We start from the raw sequence: 20,763 nt of genomic DNA on the forward strand, positions 1-20,763 counted from the left end.
ATGCAATGTGACATTTTAGAAAAACGGTCAACCACCATAAGGATAACAGTATTGCCATTGGAAACAGGGAGCTCAACAATGAAGTCCATGGAAAGATGTGTCCAAGGACACTCACCATTAGCAATAGGTTGAAGAAGAACCACAGGAAGATGTCGAGGAGTATTATTCTGTGCACAAACTGAGCAGGAGGCAACATACGCAGCAATATCAGAACGAAGACCTGGCCACCAGAATTGTCGCGTGACAGACCAAATCATTTGGTTCTTGCCTGGGTGACCTGCTGCTTTAGAATAGTGGTAAGTGTGCAAAAGTTTAGTTCGAAGATTCTCAGGAACAAAACACTTACCACTAGGTTTCTCAGGAGGTGCATTGGTTTGTGCAGCCAGGATCTCCTCCCCCAAGGGAGAAGTCAAATTAGTACGTATGGTAGCCAAAATATGGGCAGGAGGTATAATAGGAGTAGGTACAGACTCCTCCTTGGACAGAGGCGAAAATTGTCGAGAGAGGGCATCAGCCCTAACATTCTTACTACCAGGCAGGTAGGAGACCACATAATTAAACCGAGACAAAAATTGCGCCCATCTGGCCAGTCGGGGCGACAAACGTTTTGCTTCAGATAGATAAGTTAAATTCTTGTTGTCAGTAAGAATGAGCACTGGCACGCTAGTACCCTCGAGAAGATGCCTCCATTCCTTGAGTGCCAAAATTATGGCCAGTAATTCCCTGTCGCCAATTTCATAATTGCACTCCCCTGGAGACAAGAGGGAGGCATGGGTGGGAACGAACACGTAGGAGACAACGGAACAGGAGACTTCCGCAAGCGCTCCTTAAAAGAGGGCCTCTCTCTGAGTCTGATGTCAATTAGGATCAAAAAAGACACCAATGCCTCGAGATCCTCTGGTAAATCTCTGGCAGCAACTTCATCTTTAATCGCATCAGAGAGCCCATGAAAGAAGGTGGCAACAAGGGCTTCATTGTTCCAACCTACCTCTGCGGCAAGCATATGGAACTCAATAGCATACTGAGCAACAGATCTTGTACCTTGCTGAATGGACATGAGTCGTTTAGCAGCAGAGGAGCGAGCTGAAACATCAAATACCCTTCGAAAGGAGGCCACAAATTCAGGGTATTTTAAATCACAGGTTTATTAGTCTCCCACAAGGGATTAGCCCAGGCAAGAGCTGTGTCAGAGAGTAACGAGATGAGAAATCCCACCTTAGCTCTGTCAGAGGGAAACGCCTCAGGTAACATCTCAAAGTAAATGCCCACCTGGTTCAAAAACCCTCTGCACTGAATAGGATCGCCTCCATATCGCTGAGGTAGAGGTGCAGAACCGGACATGCTCCTGGTAGGCATAGGTGCAGCAGGAAACAGGAGCAGCCATAACTTGCGGGACACTTTGGTCCAAATGTGCAGTGCGAGTAAGCAGGGTTTGCAGGGCTAGTGCAAATGGATCCAAGCGGTGATCCTGTTCATCCATCCTGGAAATGATGGCAGGTAAAGGTGGATTATTAGCACCATCAGGATTCATGGCCTTTGCGTAATGTCAGGGTGCCAGGAATCAGACTGAGACGAGAAGTGCAAAAATAATCGCACCTTTATTAATAGCAAAAAATAATAAAAAGTCCACAAGTCAAATAACAAGCCAGGAGTCAAAACCAGAGCTGGTAGTCAGACGAGCCAAGTCAGGAGCCAAAGCGAATAGTCAGACGAGCCGGAATCAGGAACAAGGAAAACAGCAAAGTCAGGAACAAGCCAGGGATCAGGAACCAGGAAGGATGTCAGGCAGCCAGGTAATACACAGGAACTCTCACAAACAGGTCTGAGACAACGCAAAGGCAAAGCATACTGAACAGAGGCCCTTTAAATAATAAGTGATGACATCACAATTCTGAGACTGCATCCTGTCTCACATGGATGATGCACACCAGTTTGGCCATAAAAGGAAGTGTAGGAAATGAGCAGCATCCCCCACAATGCACCATAGTCAGGAAGAGAGGTGAGTAAAATGGCTGCCAGCAGCACATGGCATACAACAGGGAAAAAACCCTGACAAGTTCAAGTTCAAGAACGCCTCTCTTTTTATCTGGTCTACAGATCATCTTGAAAGGTGGAACCTGCCTCTGAGAGGAAAGGTTTTGAACTCTAACTTGTACCCCTGAGAAACAATGACCACCGCCCATGGGTCTGGGATATCTCGCACCCAAACCTGCGCGAACTGAGATAGTCTGTCCCCTACTTGATCTGGTCCCAGATCGGGGGCAACCCCTTCATGCTGACTTGGATTCAGCTGCGGGTTTCTTGGATTGCTTCCCCTTGCCCCAGGACTCCTAAGGCTTCCATGCGGACTTGTATTGCTCCTGTTTGGCAGAAGCAGGGGAAGACTTACCTCCAGAATTGCGAAAGGAACGAAAATTAGTTTTGCGTCCTTTTGATTTATTCTTCTTATCTTGAGGCAGAAAAGAACCTTTACCACCCGTGATATCAGAAATAATTTCTGCCAATGCCGGTCCGAACAAGGCCTTTCCCTTGTAAGGGATCGCCAAAAAGCTTAGACTTCGAAGAAACATCAGCAGACCAAGATTTAAGTCATAGCACTCTATGTGCTAAGATTGCAAAGCCCGATACTTTCACTCCCAAATTAATGACCTGTAAGGAAGCATCAGTGATAAAGGAATTGGCTAACTTTAGAGCTTTAATCCTATGCTGAATCTCCTCTAAAGAGGTCTCAGCTGGAAGAGACTCTGACAAGGCGTTAAACCAGTAAGCAGCCGCACTGGTTACTGTCGCAATGCAAACCGCCAGTTGCCATTGCAAGCCCTGATGCATATACATCTTCTTTAAAAGAGCCTCCAGCTTCTTATCCATGGGATCTTTAAAAGAACAACTGTCCTCAATAGGAATAGAAGTTCTCTTAGCCAAAGTGGAAATTGCTCCTTCCACTTTGGGAACTGTCTGCCAAGATTTCCTGATGGAGTCAGCCACCGGGAACATCTTCATGAAAACCGGGGAGGAAGAAAAAGGGATTCCTGGCCTCTCCCATTCTTGGTAATAATTTCCGTAGCACAGTCCAGCACTGGAAACACCTCCCCAGGTGAAGGAACATCAAAATATCTATTTAACTTACTGGATTTTTTAGGGTTGACCTCGATAGGAGTATCAGAGTCGTCCAGCGTAGCTAAAACCTCCTTTAACAAAACACGGAGGTGCTCAAGGAAACCACTTCAGCATCAGACAAAGGAATTAAACTATCTGAATCTGAGATTTCACCCTCAGAAGCCACCGAGGTATCTTCCACCTCAGACCTAAGTGGAGGAGGAATCCGGTCAGCTTGAACAGGAATAGGAACCTTATCTGATTCTATAGATTTCCTCTTACATTTCCCCTGCAGCATGGGGATGGATGCCAGCGTCTCAGATACCGCTGAAGATACCTGGGCTGCAATTTCAGCCTTTGAAAACACTCCATCCAGAGCCTGAGAGGAACTGTAGGGCACTGCATGTGACGTAACTACGGGTTGGGAAGAGCAGGACGGAGGCTGTGACAATGTCTGAACAGCATACTCCTGAGGGGATTGTGGCTCAGTATGATAAAGTTTGTCTTTGTACAAAATAGTTCTCTCAATACAGGAACTACAGAAAGGTAAGAGGGTTCTATTTGGGTATCAGAACAGAGTCTGCACACAGCAGAAGGCCTAGACTCTAAATCCATTTACACTGAAATATTGCACACACAGATTAAATAAAATTATTTACTTTTAAATATCTTACTTTTCTTCACTAAGAAGAGTACTGTGTCTTTAAGAAAAATAACGCGCTCACAATTAACTGCCCCTCCTGATATGGAACAATACTTTCACAGCTTCCAGACAGCAGAAGGATCCTAGCCAGCAAAAGAAGTCAATATGCAAAGAGACTTCACTGAAAAACGGGGCCAAGGAGCCGCGTGCTAACTAGACACGCCTCCAATGACGTCACATACTACCCTCATGCTCCCGAAAACCAGCAACGACTAAAAAATAAATTTTTAAAATGTAAATAGCAACTGCTTGAACCAGCAGATGTGTCACTGACCACAATAAAATATTAACCCAGAGAATTGACCCTCAGGGCAGCTCACCTCATACTGCCACACAGTGCCTCGCAACCTGCCTGTAAAATTCCTGGCCGCAGGAATAAGTGTCCCACAATGGTGCAGTCTCTATTAAAGGGACACTCAGGTTAAATTAAATTTTCATGATTCAGATACAGCATGTAATTTTAAACAACTTTTCAATTTACTTCCATTAAAAAAAATGTGCACAGTCTTTTATGTTTACAATTTTTGAGTCACCAGATCCTACTGAGCATGTGGAAGAATTCACAGACTATACGTATATGCATTTGTGATTGGCTGATTGCTATCACATGGTACAAGGGGAGTGGAAATATACATAACTTTGAAATTTGCTATAAAAAAATCTACTACCCATTTGAAGTTCAGACTAAGTGCTATTGCATTGTCTTGTTATCTTGCATTTGTTGATTATGCAAATCTAATGTGTTGACTGGTCCTTTAAGTAGTGACAATTTACTTCAAGATTAATAACATGGCACTTACCTGCACTCCTGAATGTCCGGCCTGGACCTGTGGACAGAAGAAGTGAACAGAGTAAGCCTACTCTGTCATTCTGAATGAGGGCAGCAAACTGTTAAAAAATACAGTGGGGCCCACCCCACAAGTTCTTAACTGCTTAAAAGCTACCACAGCCCTCCTGAAGAGACTAACATGGAGTACAGCTAAACACAAGTGTCAGGAAGATCAGAGTAAGCCTGCTCAGGCTTCCAATAAAACAAAAAAATCTTGATAGAAGAATCTAATCAGACACCTAATGACTTCACCTCCTCCTTGCACTAGAGGCAAATAGAATGACTGGGGTTTATTGGAAGGGATACGTAACAGTTTTGCGGTGGTGCTCTTTGCCTCCTCCTGCTGGCCAGCAGTGATATTCCCAACAGTAATTGATGATCCCGTAGACTCACCGTGTCAAAATAAAGAAAAATGTATTTCATAGGTACTGGCAGACAGCTGTCAGTACTAAAGATGGCCAAAAAGTAGCGGGAGGGTTAGAGAGCTATTTGGGGGAATCTCTACCCTGCAGAAAAAAATAAATATACAAAACATAATAATAAAAATCATAATACTTAAAAAAAAACTAAACTGCATACTGGCAGACTGTCTGCCAGCACCTAAGATAATGGTGACCAGTGGGGTGTGAGTGAGTAAAGGGACATTGTACTCTACATTTCTCTTTGAATAAATGTTTTGTAGATTATATATAGCCCTTCTGGGAGTGTTTTTGTAACAATGTATAGTTTTGCTTATTTTTTATTAACATTGTGCTGACTCCTAACCCCAAAGTGTCAGATGTATACATGCATTTACAGACTACTGCTGGCTCCTGTTTGTCTAATCTGTCTTTTCATATGCATTGAAGGGGGGGCGGGGGGCTGTCTGCTCCCAGCCCCTTTCACTGGGCGTTCCAGCTAACCTCATCAGCAGTGCTAAACTTGGAGCTTCTAAGTACATTTTTAATAGGTTTATACTGGATTTTTAGATCAGTATTTGTGCATATTCTTCTTTATAGTATTGTCTATAACATGCAGTTATATGAAAATTAATGTATACTGTCCCTTTAAATGGAGTTATAGCAAAAATGCTAACAATTCTACTTTGGGCAAGTTCTTCTTTGAAAGTCACAGGAGCAAAGGAACAGAGAAGTCAATTTTATATATACATAGCAAATAGCATCAATTAAGTATAACACTGCAAAATATTAATGTAGAAATTAACACCTAGATTACGAGTTTTGCATTATGAGCTGTGCGTTGCTAACGAGCAGTTTTCTCTCACCTCTCACTTACATGCAGCGCTGGTATTACAGGTTTTTACAAACTCGGCGTTAAAAGGCAAGAAGTGAGCGTTGAGCAAAATGTTGCTCCTTACCGCACTCCAATACCAGCGCTGCTTAAGTCAGCGGTGAGCTGGTCGTACATGCTCGTGCACGATTTCCCCATATGAATCAACGGGGAGAGCCGGCTGAGAAAAAGTCTAACACCTGCAAAAAAGTAGCGTAAAACTCAGTAACGCAGCCCCATTGATGGGGAAATAAAAGTTATGTTTACACTTAACACCCTAACATGAACCCCGAGTCTAAACACCCTAATCTTACACTTATTAACCCCTAATCTGCCAGCCCCCGACATCGCCGACACCTGCATTATATTTATTAACCCCTAATCTGCTGCTCCGGACACCGCCGACACCTACATTATACTTATGAACCCCTAATCTGCTGCCCCCAACATCGCTGACACCTACATTATATTTATTAACCCCTAATCTGCCGCCCCCAATGTCGCCGCAACCTACCTACATTTATTAACCCCTAATCTGCCGTCCCTAACATCGCCCCCACCTACCTACATTTATTAACTCCTAATCTGCCGCCCCCAACGTCGCCGCCACAATACTAAATGTATTAACCCCTAAACTTAAGTCTTACCCTAACCCTAACACCCCTTAAATTAAATATAATTACAATAAATCTAAATAAAAATTACTCTCATTACCTAAATAATTCCTATTTAAAACTAAATACCTATAAAATAAACCCTAAGCTAGCTACAATATAACTAATAGTTACATTGTAGCTAGCTTAGGGTTTGTTTTTATTTTACAGGCAAGTTTGTATTTATTTTAACTAGATAGAATAGTTATTAAATAGTTATTAACTATTTAATAACTACCTAGCTGAAATAAATACAAAAGTACCTGTAAAATAAAACGTAACCTAAGTTACAAAAACAAATAACACTACATAATTAAATAAATTAACTAAATTAACAACAATTAAATAAATTAAATTAAATTAGCTAAAGTACAAAAAAAAACACACCAAATTACAGAAAATAATAAACAAATTACAAGATATTTAAACTAATTACACTTAATCTAATAGCCCTATGAAAATAAAAAAAGCCCCCCAAATAAAAAAAACCCTAGCCTAAACTAAACTATCAATAGCCTTTAAAAGGGCCTTTTGAGGGGCATTGACCCAAAGTAATCAGCTCTTTTACATGTAAAAAAATTCAAACAACCCCCAACAGTAAAACCCACCACCCACACAACCAACTGCCCAAATAAAATACTAATTAAAAAAACCTAAACTCCCCATTGCCCTGAAAAGGGCATTTGGATGGGCATTGCCCTTAAAAGGGCAGTTAGCTCTTTTGCGTCCCAAACCCTAACCTAAAAAATAAAACACACCCAATACACCCTTAAAAAAACACTAACCCCCTGAAGATTGACTTACAGTTCTGAAGACCGGACATTAATCCTCAAGGAAGCGGCAGAAGTCTTCATCTAACTGGGCCGAAGTCCTCAACGAAGCCAGGAGAAGTCTTCATCCAAGCCGGGCGAAGTGGTCCTCCAGACAGGCAGAAGTCTTCATCCAGACAGCATCTTCTATCTTCATCGCTCCGCGTCGGATGGATGAAGATAGAAGATGCCGTCTGGATGAAGACTTCTGCCCGTCTGGAGGACCACTTCGCCCGGCTTGGATGAAGGCTTCTCCTGGCTTCGTTGAGGACTTCGGCAGGTTGGATGAAGACTTCTGTCGCTTCCTTGAGGATGGATGTCCGGTCTTCAGAACAGTGAGTCGATCTTCAGGGGGTTAGTGTTAGGTTTTTTAAGGGTGTATTGGGTGGATTTATTTTTTAGGTTAGGGTTTGGGCCACAAAAGAGCTAACTGCCCTTTTAAAGGCAATGATCATCCAAATGGGGAGCTTAGGTTTCTTTAGTTAGTATTTTATTTGGGGGGTTGGTTGTGTGGGTGGTGGGTTTTACTGTTGGGGGGTTGTTTGTATTTTTTTTTACAGGTAAAAGAGCTGATTACTTTGGGGCAATGCCCCGCAAAAGGCCCTTTTAAGGGTTATTGGTAGTTTAGTTTAGGCTAGGATTTTTTTTTATTTTGGGGGAGCTTTTTTTTATTTTGATAGGGCTATTAGATTAGGTGTTATTAGTTTAAATATCTTGTAATTTGTTTTTTATTTTCTGTAATTTAGTGTTTGTTTTTTTTGTACTTTAGCTAATTTAATTTATTTAATTGTTAATTTATTTAATTATAGTGTAGTGTTAGGTGTTATTGTAACTTAGGTTAGGTTTTATTTTACAGGTACTTTTGTATTTATTTTAGCTAGGTAGTTATTAAATAGTTAATAACGATTTAGTAACTATTCTACCTAGTTAAAATAAATACAAACTTGCCTGTAAAATAAAAATAAACCCTAAGATAGCTACAATGTAACTATTAGGGGTTAATAAGTGTAGGTAGGTGGCGGCGATGTTAGGGACGGCAGATTAGGGGTTAATATTATTTAACTAGTCAATACCCAAACAGTGACCGCACCACCTACTAAGCCTAAAACGCAATATGCTCCGGCACGGGACAGAGTCTGGTCCTTGACTCAATAATAATATAATATAAATAAATCCCAGCCAATGAGTCTTAGAAATCTTTCAACAAAGGATTTTAATAGTGTATATTTCTTCACACTAAACAATAATGAATCAGGAAAGTCTAAATGTAAGCTCACTCAGATCCACACATACCCCCATCCACCATAATAAGACTCATTGGCTGGGATTTATTTATTTTATATTATTTAACTAGTGTTTTGAGGCGGGAGTGCGGCAGTTTAGGGGTTAATATGTTTATTATAGTTGCGGCGATGTCCGGAGCGGCAGATTAGGGGTTAAAATTTTTATTTTAGTGTTTGCGATGTGGGAGGGCCGCGGTTTAGGGGTTAATAGCTAGTTTATGTGTGTTAGTGTACTTTTTAGGACTTTAGTTATGAGTTTTATGTTACGGCGTTGTAGTGTAAAACTCATAACTACTGACTTTTAAATGTGTTAGGGATCTTGGAGGTAGAGGGTGTACCGCTCACTTTTTGGCCTCCCAGGACAGACTCGTAATACCGGCGCTATGGAAGTCCCATAGAAAAAAGACTTTACGACGTTTACGTAAGTCGTTTTGCAGTAAGGCCAAGGAAGTGTGCGGTGCCCCTAAACCTGCAAGACTACCAGCAGGCGTAAAAAAAACAGCGTTAGGAACTGTTAATGCTACTTTTTTACCTTAACGCACAACTTGTAATCTAGGTGTTTATGTTTTAAAATCATTTAACATTGTAATTTTGCTAGCACAAATGAAGGTTTTGCAAATCTATAGAAGTTCATGAACACACATCTTGAAAAGCCTGGTGGGATCCATTTTCCTAGTCTCCTTTGCTGTGGCCAATCAGGGACAAGTGTAATTGAGTTTGTGCTGACCAATCATTATGTATAATGTTGTAAATTCAGTTAATTTTCACACTTGCAATGCTATTTTGTTTTACTTAGTTGAACTTTTTATGGAGGATAACAACTTACATTTAATTACACTTTAAGGATATATTGCTTTAAAATATAATATTGTAGCAACTAATATATTTTAATAATTAAAAAAATACAATAATCTAAGGGGTTTTCTTCATCAATTAACATTTTTGGGACTATATTAATGATATTTATGGTGAGTTTACATATGTGGCGTCACCCACAAAAGCCGATGTCGCCAAATTTTTTGCGAATCTAGAGATCACATATGCGGCGCGTATATTTGACCCGTTGCCCGCAGTTTTTACTCCCATAAACTAACATAGAACTGGCATTGGCAGTCGGTATCATATACTGTATTCAGTGCAAAGACTTACGCTGCGAGCATGGAGAAATTTTACTCCATTTTCCCCTCACCACACATAGGTAGGCATTATGGTGCTGTATGGCTATACCGCTGAAAAATTGGCCATTGTGCGTGGAATGGCAGGTAACACATATTACAAGTTGCTGCGGTACGGCTATAATGCAAGCATTTTAGCCTTAACGCAACTCTCCATTCCACATTTGAAAAATTATCTTTGAGTGCAGGGTTTTCCATAGCGCCGTATTACAGGTTGTGCAGTCTGGCTAAAATGCTTGCGTTATAGCCTATACCACCGTGAGTCATTTCGCAATCTTACCAGTAGTTATGGATTTTGCTAAACAAAATAGTTTCACAAAACTCATAACTAAAATGTTCCAAAGTACACTCACACCCATAAACTACCTATTAACCCCTAAACTGCCACCCTCCTGCATCGCAAATACTATATTAAACCTATTAACCCCTAAACCGCCAACCACCCACATCGCCAAAACTAAATAAATCTATTAACCCCTAAACTGCCGGGGCCCCACATCGCAACACACTAAATTAAACTATTAACTCCTAAACCTAACACCCCCTAACTTTAAATAAAAATTACAATATAACTATCTTAAAATAAATAAAACGTTACCTGTGAAATAAAAAAAATAAGTTTAAACTATAAATTAATCTAACATTACTATTTTAAATAAATCAAATAAATGAAAAATAAAAAAACCTACCATTACAATATTAAATAATCCTAACACTACGAATAAAATAAAAAAAAATATAAACACTAAAATTACGAAAAATATAAAAACTCTAAGATTACAAAAAATAATAAACAAAATTATCCAAAATATTACAAATGTCACCTAATCTAATTGCCCTATAAATGTAAAAAAGCCCCCCAAAATAAAAACACCCCCTAACCTAACAATAGACTACCAATAGCCCTTAAAATGGCCTTTTGTAGGGCATTGTCCTAAGTTAAACAGCTCTTTCACCTACAATAAATTACAAAGTCCCCCAAAATACTCGAGAGTATAACACCAGTCTGAGTTGGCGTAATAGCGTCAGTGACATGAAGGGGGCGTGCTATTAAGCCAACTCAGACTGGTGTTATACTCTTGAGTATTTCCTAACGAAAGCCTGCTTTTGAAAGATATCCATCAGATGAGACGGATCCAACAGTGCCAACAGCGCCTCAAGGATTGTTTAAAGTGAACGTTTTTTCCGCGGACGTTTCCATACACTCCAGGGAGGACGCTGATTAGGATATTGAGGGCTATTACATACCTCACATGTTTGAGGTTGCTTCTTGTGAGTAGCTCTGCAAAGGGGATTGGGGCTACAGCTTTTTAACCATTTGTAATAAATTATACTGCACCTTTTGTGCGCTCTTTTTTCTTATTGTCATTTTATATATATATATATATATTAAACGGACATGAGAGTCAAAATCAAGCTTTGAACATTAAGTTAGAACATGCAATATTAAGCAACTTTTTAATTTACTTCCATAGACAAATTCACTTTGTTATCTTGTTATTTTTTGTTGAAGGGCATACCCTAGGTTGGCTCATGAGTGTGCATGTGTCTTGAACACTATGGGACAGATTCATCATTGGCTGAACACCCTGTCCAACTGCATCACGTCTAGCGGGCATCAATACATATTTATCACTGCACACTACATAAACCTCCTGCTCGCACACAGCCAATCACGCTCAGACAGGGGCTGTCAATTTTCCTTTTCGGAAATGTCCTGGGGATTGAGACACGCAACTTAACAGTTGGCATAATGGGTTAAGAATAGAAGCAGAGATCTGATCACTGCTGCTTCTTAACTCTAAGCTGCAGGCTCTCTTGTGTGAGCCTGCAACTGAAGCTACTCTAAAGCTGCTATAACAGCTTCTTAAATTGAGCCCTATATAGCAGCAATGTTTTTAAAATGTTATACATTGCTGAGCATAGAAGAAACCAATGTTCTCAAATGCAAACACTGCACCGATACAGTGCTGAAGACACAAACACACTCCTAAGCCTCCCTAAGTATGCTCTTCAACAACAAATACCAAATTTGAAAACATAATTAAATTGGAATGTTATTTAAGTTTGTGTTCTATCTGAATCATTAACATTTACTTTTGATTTTCATGTTCAGTTAGGCAAATAAAAAATATAAAACTATTAAAATGCATGCAAATTTTAGCAAGGAAAATTTTTGTGCAGTAGCACAAAATAATACATTTATTAGTGTGTGCGCGCTCATGCGTGTGTATGTTTGGTGTATCACAAGATAATGCAGCATTCTTTAAAGAAAAGAAAATTATACTACAAATAAATGTGTAACTCCGCTTACGCAAAAAAAAGAGCCGGCAGTTTATCTTCTTCTCTCAGTTTTTCCACAAACAATGGGAATTGGGATAGACAAGAGTCTTGATCATCATGAGGTTCAGCGGGTCGAACACTTATAAGCACTTTGGATACCTAGAGAAAAACAAATTTAAGGACAAATGGTATGTTAAGGTATATTATATATTTTAAGAAAAAAAGTGAGACACACTTAAAAACACATTAAAATCAAAATTAAACTTTCAAGATTTAGAAAGAGAATTCAATTTAAAAAAAATTCCAATATTATATTGTGCAATCTTTTTATATTCAAACATTCTGAGGCACCCGAAAATGTTTACAGTGTATACATAAAAGAGGCAGGGATTGGCTTGACATTTGTAAATGTGCAATAATTATACCTAGTATCACAAAAAAAGGTGATAGGAATAAATGTGATAAACATAAAAAACACAAAACAAACACAAAACCAAAAATTCATATGTAAGGATATATCCGTGTTCTATGGGTTCAATTCCCCCCTTCTTAGCGTTCCTCAATGAGTTCTCAGATAAAAGGAAACAAAAGAAATAACATAGTGTAACTCTGTAACCACTTGTAGAGGAGTAATTCGATGTTGTAACGAGTAACTACTCACATTTGTTGGAGCTTACAACTAAGCTCAAGAAAATGCGCACTCCCACTTTATACTGGTGGGAAAACAGTACTCTCAGGCAAATCTTTAAAACAAATATTTATTTAAAATACATAAAAAGCGTCACAAGTGCCACTGTAACACCTAAAGGTACGGGTAAATGAGCAATGCTGATATAACAATTACTCAAAGGAGCAAGTCTTGGATGAGTGTGGCTGGAGCAGCAGAGTATAGACCGCTGAAACCACCACCTCACAATCACAAAACAAAAACGCTCTTTTCCCAGGTGTATCGGCAAGTGTAGAGACGCAATGAGAAGTCTGTAATAACAGTTCCGTTCCGACGTACATTTCGCTGATTCAGCTTTATCAAGGAATGAAGTGTGCATGTCCAAGGGTCTTTTAAACCTCTAATTGATGACTCATAGTTTGTATGGGGCTGTGTCCTCCATTTTGGAAATTGGCATGTTATTAGAAAAAGCATCTCATTGTCCGGTATGGCTTATATCCCTTTTATAGTATTTACCATTCTGTCATTGTTGATATATGCATACAAGTTAAGGAAAACCACTAATTGAATTCTGTAAAGTAACATACTAAAATAATGATATCTATAATATAAAATATCTTTAAAAATTATTATTATAACCCTTTATCTTATAGTTCCTGTAATTTAATAGTGAAAATGACTGGATTGTTTCCATCTTTATCATGGGTATTTGATGTGCATTTAGATGAATAACTGTTACACTTTCTCATTTCTATATGATTTACACGTATAAGTGTAACTATTTTATTTTATATTTTACCAATTTTATAGTAGTGCTAGTGCGTGCAATCTAGTTTGTGGTCTCTTCAATATTTGACTGTATCCAAATTTTGATCTTTTATTGTACAGCATTATCTTCAAAATGTGCCATGTTTTATCTGTGTTTTTAACCATCTAATCAGATATAAACATATTGTGTTTGTCTCTATCACATTCTTGAGACATATATAAATGTAGTGTCCTATAGTTGTTAGACATCAATATAGTGTAACACATGGATAATGATGTTATGAAGATATCTTTCACAGAAAATGATGAATTTTGAAGTCTTTATTTAGTCCATTAGGTATGAAGCTATCCATAATATGGATCCACTTCATCTCCAACTGACCCAATCTGTTCTGAGTGTCCCCCCCTCTCCAATTCTGTTCCACTTTCCTAATACCTAAAAATTCCAGATCTTTTATATTTCTATTATGTTTTTTGTCAAAATAAGCAGATACAGTATGATTACAATATCCTTTCTCGATATTGTAAATATGTTCATTTAATCTAGTTTTGAGAAGTCTGGAGGTACGCCCTATATAAATAAGATTGCACGAACAGCGTAACATATAGATTACATTTTTACTGTTACAAGTTATAAATTGGTTAATGTCATACTCTTTTTTGCGATCTGTAGAATAAAATTTGTTATATAATTTAGGAGTTTTTTTCATAAGTTTGCATGCATTGCAAAACTGACATTTTCTAAACCCCATTTGGGACGGTGACAGCCAATTTTTAGTGACTTTGTTGTTATCTGTATCTTTAGTCCCTTGGGAAAGCTGCAATTTTAGATTAGGAACTTTTTTAAACATTATATTGGGTCCATCCCCTAAAAATTCAGTTATGCTTGAATCCCTTGATAGAATACCCCAATGCCTCTGTATGATACTTCTTACCTCATTGCTTTGAGTGCTATGTTGAAAAATTAATCTATTAGCTAAGTTATTATCTGTTATTCCTATATTGTTTTTATTTTTGATTTTATATTTTAGTAAATCCGCCCTGTCCATATTAGTTACCTCTTCAATTTTTTCATCTAAAAATGTATTAGAGTAATTTTTCTCCAAAAAGCGTTCTTTTAGCACTAGTGATTGAGCCCTATATACCTCTTTCTCCTTGCAGTTACGTCTTAAACGGACAAATTGACCTTTTGGAATTTTTTTTAACCAATATTTCTTATGACAGCTATCCAGACTGATATAGTTATTGACATCTATGCTTTTGAAGTAGTTTTTGGATTTCAATGTGTCGTTCTGTTATATATTTTGGATATCAGGTCTGTATGCGCAGACTGACTATTAAAGGGCCACTAAACCCAAAATCTTTCTTTCATGATTCAGATAGAGAATAGAAATTTAAACAACATTACAATTTACTTCCATTATTTATTTTGCTTCATTTTTTAAATATCCTTAGTAGAAGAAAAAGCAATGCACATGGTGAGCCAATCACACGATGCTTCTATGTGCAGCAACCAATCAGCAGCTAGTGAGCATATCTAAATATGCTTTTCATCAAAGAATATCAAGAGAATAAAACAAATTAGATAATATAAGTAAATTAGAAAGATGTTTAAAATTGCATTCTCTTTCTAAATCATAAAAGAAAAAATGTGGCTGGCATGTCCCTTTAAGTATCTGTTTAGTAGCACTGTTATATGTATACCAGCTCTAGCATTGCATGAGATCAGTTCTATAGTGATAGATTTGACCCTGTGCAATATATATATTTATTTATTGATACGATTTGGTGCAAATTTATAGCGCTTTCTGTATTGGTATTAGCACCGACACCAGCGGAGATTTTATGTATGCACACACATTGTAAATTCATATTCACATTTGTAAGGTAATCACCCCGTTCACTGTTTAACATTTAACACTCGAGTTATATTCACGACATATATAAATTACAATATAACGGTTTAGAATTTTCACACCAGTTTTTAGTGTTATTTTAAACACGCTATACCTTTGTTTCACAATAGACGCACCATAGCATCAGGTGCAGATGATTTCTTTAATGATTCTGAACACTTAGACAACACATTAGAAAATGTATTACGAGAGGTTGAAAGATACATGATTAAGGAAACTAAATTCCATTTGGAAATAGTAACCCTAGAAAAATATTTAAAAGAACAAATTACACCTAGGGGATTACGTATTTTAAAAAACCCTACATTTGGTCAGGACAACCTTATGTTTATGACCAAATGGAATCATATTCTGGAAGAATGCACAAAAAAATTAATGTATCTTATTATCAGCGAAAAGAAAAAATTATTAGATGAAGCAAATGAGGAAATTAACATGCTAGAACAAAAAATAATTCCCCATATGGAAAATAAACATTATGAGGAACTTTCACAAAAAGTGGCAAAAAATTTGGATATTTTAAAAAAAGAAATAAAAGACATTAAACATTTTAACAAGAATAACTATAATGGGAATGCATCAAATAGATACCACCATACTACAATGGCACAAAGAGAGAGGGAAAATTACTATAACAATAGAAATGAAGAGGCTTCCTACTCAGGTTATAGACATCCCTATAAACAAAGTGAGATGTTAGGTAATAGAACTACACATTATAGAGTGAATTATTATAGGTCTGAACAACAAAAAGGAGAAGAAAATAATTGGCAACAACCTAGAAATCCGTTCAAAAACCAGAGAGTACAATACCAAAAAGAAACCACTACTCATAATAGATTTGGTGAATTAGCCAGATATAATTCAGAAGATGAGGAGGTTTTTTTAGAGACCGGGAAAAGAAAATACACAAGAACGGATTCAGATCTGTTCAACAAAAGACGAAAAAACATGGACAGAACAGAACAAACTTCTGTTTTAAACAAAGGGTTAAATTTTGCTCCAAGTTATAGATTAAATACATTTTATACTTTTATAGGGGTTCAAAAGTTCGTAAGGAATCTATGTATAACAAAGTATTTTGCTAACAACCCTATAATAAGTAACAGTTCTATAGAAATAAACAGATACAAACATGTAGAGGTTCATAAGAAATCCTCCTTTAACCCCAGTGCAAGTCAGCGCCTATGGAAACATTTTTGGAATTAGTCCACAGAGATATAAAGAATATGAAATTGGGTGCACAAACTGAAGTGCAGGAGGGAGTTCCGGAGGAGGAGCCTGTGCATGAGGCTGTGCTGCACTAGACCTGCTCATTTCTCCCATGCAACCAGTCCTTGGCGGTAGATTACGCGCCAGGTGCCCCAGCAGTCGCGGGGAGATACTGCATCCAGTCTGGATATCCCCTGGAGGAACTCCCTAAGCGCTGTTACAACTTGCGCTACAAGCTACCACACGGTGTGTTAGACCCCGCGAAGACCATCCCGTGAAGAGGTCACACACACAGGATAAAATCTTGACAGGCAGTCCCCCCCTCCCACCGGTGCTGCGTGAGGGGGGTAGATAGCCTGAACATAACACAAATTTTGCCGGCGGAACATCAATACCCCCCAAGTCCCCCCCCCCTAGTGGGGTTGTGGCTGGGGAGTAGAAGGCAGCGACTCAAGTCTAGTGCAACTTAAACAAGAGTTCACCCTCTTTCTTACCTCGACCGGACTGATCTACTCGCCTCCTGGGCGTCTCGGGAAGTGGAACTCCCGGTCTCCAGCTGAACCTTCTTTGGTGTCTATACCCGACGTATGATTGTGAGCAAACAAACGGAAGAGGCGGGAACTAAGCAGTGTGCGACTGGGGCCCACGGAGAGACGGCGGCTGGGTGAAACGAAGCAAGGGCTGCGACACAGAGGAAGGATTACCTGTCTAACTCTGTATTAATTACCTGAACAGGTCGCCATCATCTCTATCCCTCCGCTGAACAGCCTCACCAGGTACAACTCACTTCATCCAAGGAAATACCTCTCAGAGCGGGAGGGTATAAGATACCGCTTCAACACTAATACAGGCTGCGGTGAGCAACTGGATAACTCAACCACCACAAGCTAAGGAAAATCGCAAGTATATAACACAAACCTATTTTATACAAAGAAAGATTTGCTTGTAACCATTGCTGCATGACTCTTTTTGGACAAAGCACCCTATTGTCAATACTACTGCTTACTAACTTTTCTTTAACCTTGCTATAGATAAGCACGCTAAAGACTGCTCTATACTAACTGTGCTCAGTTATAACTTGCTTGCTTTGCTCAGCTCACTTATTTGACGCAACTTTCTCCTTGTAAAGAAACACCTTCCAGCTCTCGGCTTAAGGGGGCATAAAATGCTACTCTGGCGTTGCCCTAAGCTTCAGCGAGCAATTGGCACTTCAATCATTACAGGTTAAGGGAACTGCAAGTTTATAGACTAAACTTACTCTGGCTGTGTTCAATGTGCCTGCTACTGACTTTTGCCATACTAACTGCTTAAGATTAAGCACTCTATTCTGATACCAAGGCTGACTATCTTTTCTTTACTCTGCAATGAATGATATGAGGAGGACCATCTTACATTAATAATGCTTGCCTAAAATCTGCTTGGTCTATTACGAATATTGTTGTTATAGTTAATCTATCCCTAAAAGGGTTGTATATAACCAACACTAACCGCTACTAACCCTCTTGAACTAAAGCTTGCTAACTGTTACAAAATATTTTTTCAATATAACTAAAGATTCATCTCTTGTTACTAAATTGATTATTAACACTTAAACTAACATCAACTCCTACACACCTGATATTACAGTCTTGCTCAAAGAATTGTTTCTGAATTTGAGAGGGGTGAGGAGAGAAAAGGAAATGGTTTCATATTTTATATACTCTCTTTCTCTTTTTCCACCTAATTAGCTAAGGCCCAAAAAACATAGAGGTAGAATAGATAGGTGGGTAAGAAAAGGAGACAAGAGATTAGGATAAACTTAAGCTGGGGACTAAGTGAAGGAGAACTGAGGCACAACTGCCACGACCTAAGTCCTGATTAAAGCTAGTTAGTACTTTTATTAGACTCTTTACGTAACACATTAGTTGGAGAACTTTTCCACTGTAAAGATTGGAAAGAAATAACATCTTAAGAGTCACAAGTCCTGTTACCTATGGCAAGCTATATAAACAAGAATACTAACAATTTAGAGTTTATTTGCAAACAAAAGGAAAGGGAGAGGGGAAGGGAGGGGGGGGGGGAGAGGGAAGAGGGGAGAGAGAGAGAGGGGTTAAGACTACTACTTATATCTGATCTTGAATAAAAGTGCTCTAACAAGCAAAGGCTCTAATTATTAGACTTAAGCTTGTGCACTAGAATCTTGTTAATCTGATAAATTGAGGGATCACATATCTGAAACCGAATCTTGGCTCACTCTAAAGTTCCTCAAATTTATCTAACTGTCAACGAAGGTTGTCCAATTGTTTCTCCTTTTAAACCCAGAGTTAGTAACTTCTTGTCCTTTGAGCCTGTGAACCCTTGGCTTTAAAAAAAAAAAAGAGAAAAGAAATTTTTTTTTTTTTCTTTCCTTTTTATCACTCTTCACTTGAGGGGTTCTCCCCTCCTTCTCCCCCTTTTTTCCCCTCACTCTTTCTCACACGCACCTTCACCCCACTTCCTCACAAACACAATTACTTTCATCCCTCGCTAACAACTCTCTTTTTCCTCCCCTCCCCCTCTCCCCCCCCCCCTTTTTTTTTTTTTTTTTTTTGGGTAACTTCCCCCCCCCCTTTCCCCCCCTCCCCCCCCCCCCTTTTTTTTTTTTTTCTTTTTTTCTCTTTCTCTCTTCTTTATCTTTCCTTCTAACCTCTCCCTTCTCGCTCTAATCACTGATTGCTCCACAAAGTATTTTTTCTTTTTTTAAATTGCCACGTATGGATAAATTCCTAAATTCACCTACACAAAATAAACACTGTTCACCAACCATGGCTTCCAGACCCAGAGACAAGAAGAACAAAAATATAATTGAGACTACAGCTGAACTACATTCAGAATCAGACCTAGTCACAAAGTCAAAAGAGGCTATTAATTCACAAATAATTGTAAAAGACATCCTAGAAGCTCTGAACCCCAAATTTGAATCGCTCAGAATAGAAATAAAACAAGATCTACACACATTATCTTTGGAAGTTAAGCAATTTTCAACTAGGATTCAAGAAGTAGAGCAAAGGGTGTCTGACCTTGAAGATCACTCGAGCATGCATGACACCAAATTGCAGGCACACTCTTTAACTCTCAAAGCGCTACAGAATAAGATCGAGGACCTAGAAAATAGGTCCCGAAGAAATAATATTAGAATAATAGGGGTCCCAGAAACCTTCCAGAGCACAGATCTAGTGCAGTTTGCAGCTGAAATTTTGCCTCAACTCCTAAAGATTCCCCAAGAAATTTTGCCCCTAATGGTTGAGCATGCCCACAGATTGGGGAGACCTCCCTCGTCAAACGGTGACAAACTAAGATCTAGACCTATAATTGTGAAATACTTGAACTTTCAGGATAAGATCAAGGTCATGCAATTCTCACGCAAGAATGCTCCTATTTTCCTAGATGGGAACAAAATTTTAGTGTTTCAAGATTTCGCTTATGAAACTTCCCTGAAAAGAAGGGAGCTCTCCCCAATCTGTGGCCGGATGATCAAGGAGGGTCTCACTGCACTGGTTATTTACCCGGCTAGGTTGAAAGTAGAATTCCAGGGCCAGACGTATTTTTTTGATACTGCCCCAGAGGCAGAAAAGTTTTTTGCAGAAAAAATGGTTAAGTAATTTAAGCTACCGGTCTAATTATTTCACAGACTCAATTTAAGTTGTTATGATGATATTATTAATATGTAATTGCTTTCTTCACTTACCACTATGTATTGTTTGTAATAATGTTCTTCAGGTGTTAACATTGATTAAGCAACACAATGGAGACAAGGGGTGCGGGGGAACAATAATTTTTCCAAATTTTTTTTTTTTTTTTTTTTTTTCCTTCTTCTCTTCTCTGCTTTCCTTAGAGGGGTACAGTAAGAAAAAGAGGTCAAACCATGTCTAATGTAAAGAGATTGACTTTATCTTCTTGGAATGTTGGAGGGGTCTCAACTCCAATGAAACGAAAGCTGATAATCTCTCAACTAAAGAAATTTAATTCAGATATTGCATTCATACAAGAGACACACTTAAATGCAGAAGAATCTGTAAAGCTAAAGTCTTCATGGGTAGGTGAAGTGTTTTATATGCCTAGCATAGGCAGAAAGAGGGGCG

The 20,763-nt window shown here is 38.6% G+C and overlaps 1 protein-coding gene across 1 annotated transcript in view; it reads right to left on the reverse strand.

The window, feature by feature from the left end:
• LOC128647450 (probable ATP-dependent RNA helicase DDX60) overlaps positions 1-20,763 on the reverse strand; it is a 728,313-nt gene that overhangs the window by 349,929 nt on the left and 357,621 nt on the right. The window contains exon 24 of the mRNA XM_053700236.1: positions 12,132-12,259. Within this exon, the coding sequence (XP_053556211.1) occupies positions 12,132-12,259 (128 nt within the window). The remainder of the gene's footprint in view (positions 1-12,131; positions 12,260-20,763) is intronic.

Source organism: Bombina bombina, chromosome 2, assembly GCF_027579735.1.
Source record: "Bombina bombina isolate aBomBom1 chromosome 2, aBomBom1.pri, whole genome shotgun sequence".
NCBI lineage: Eukaryota > Metazoa > Chordata > Amphibia > Anura > Bombinatoridae > Bombina > Bombina bombina.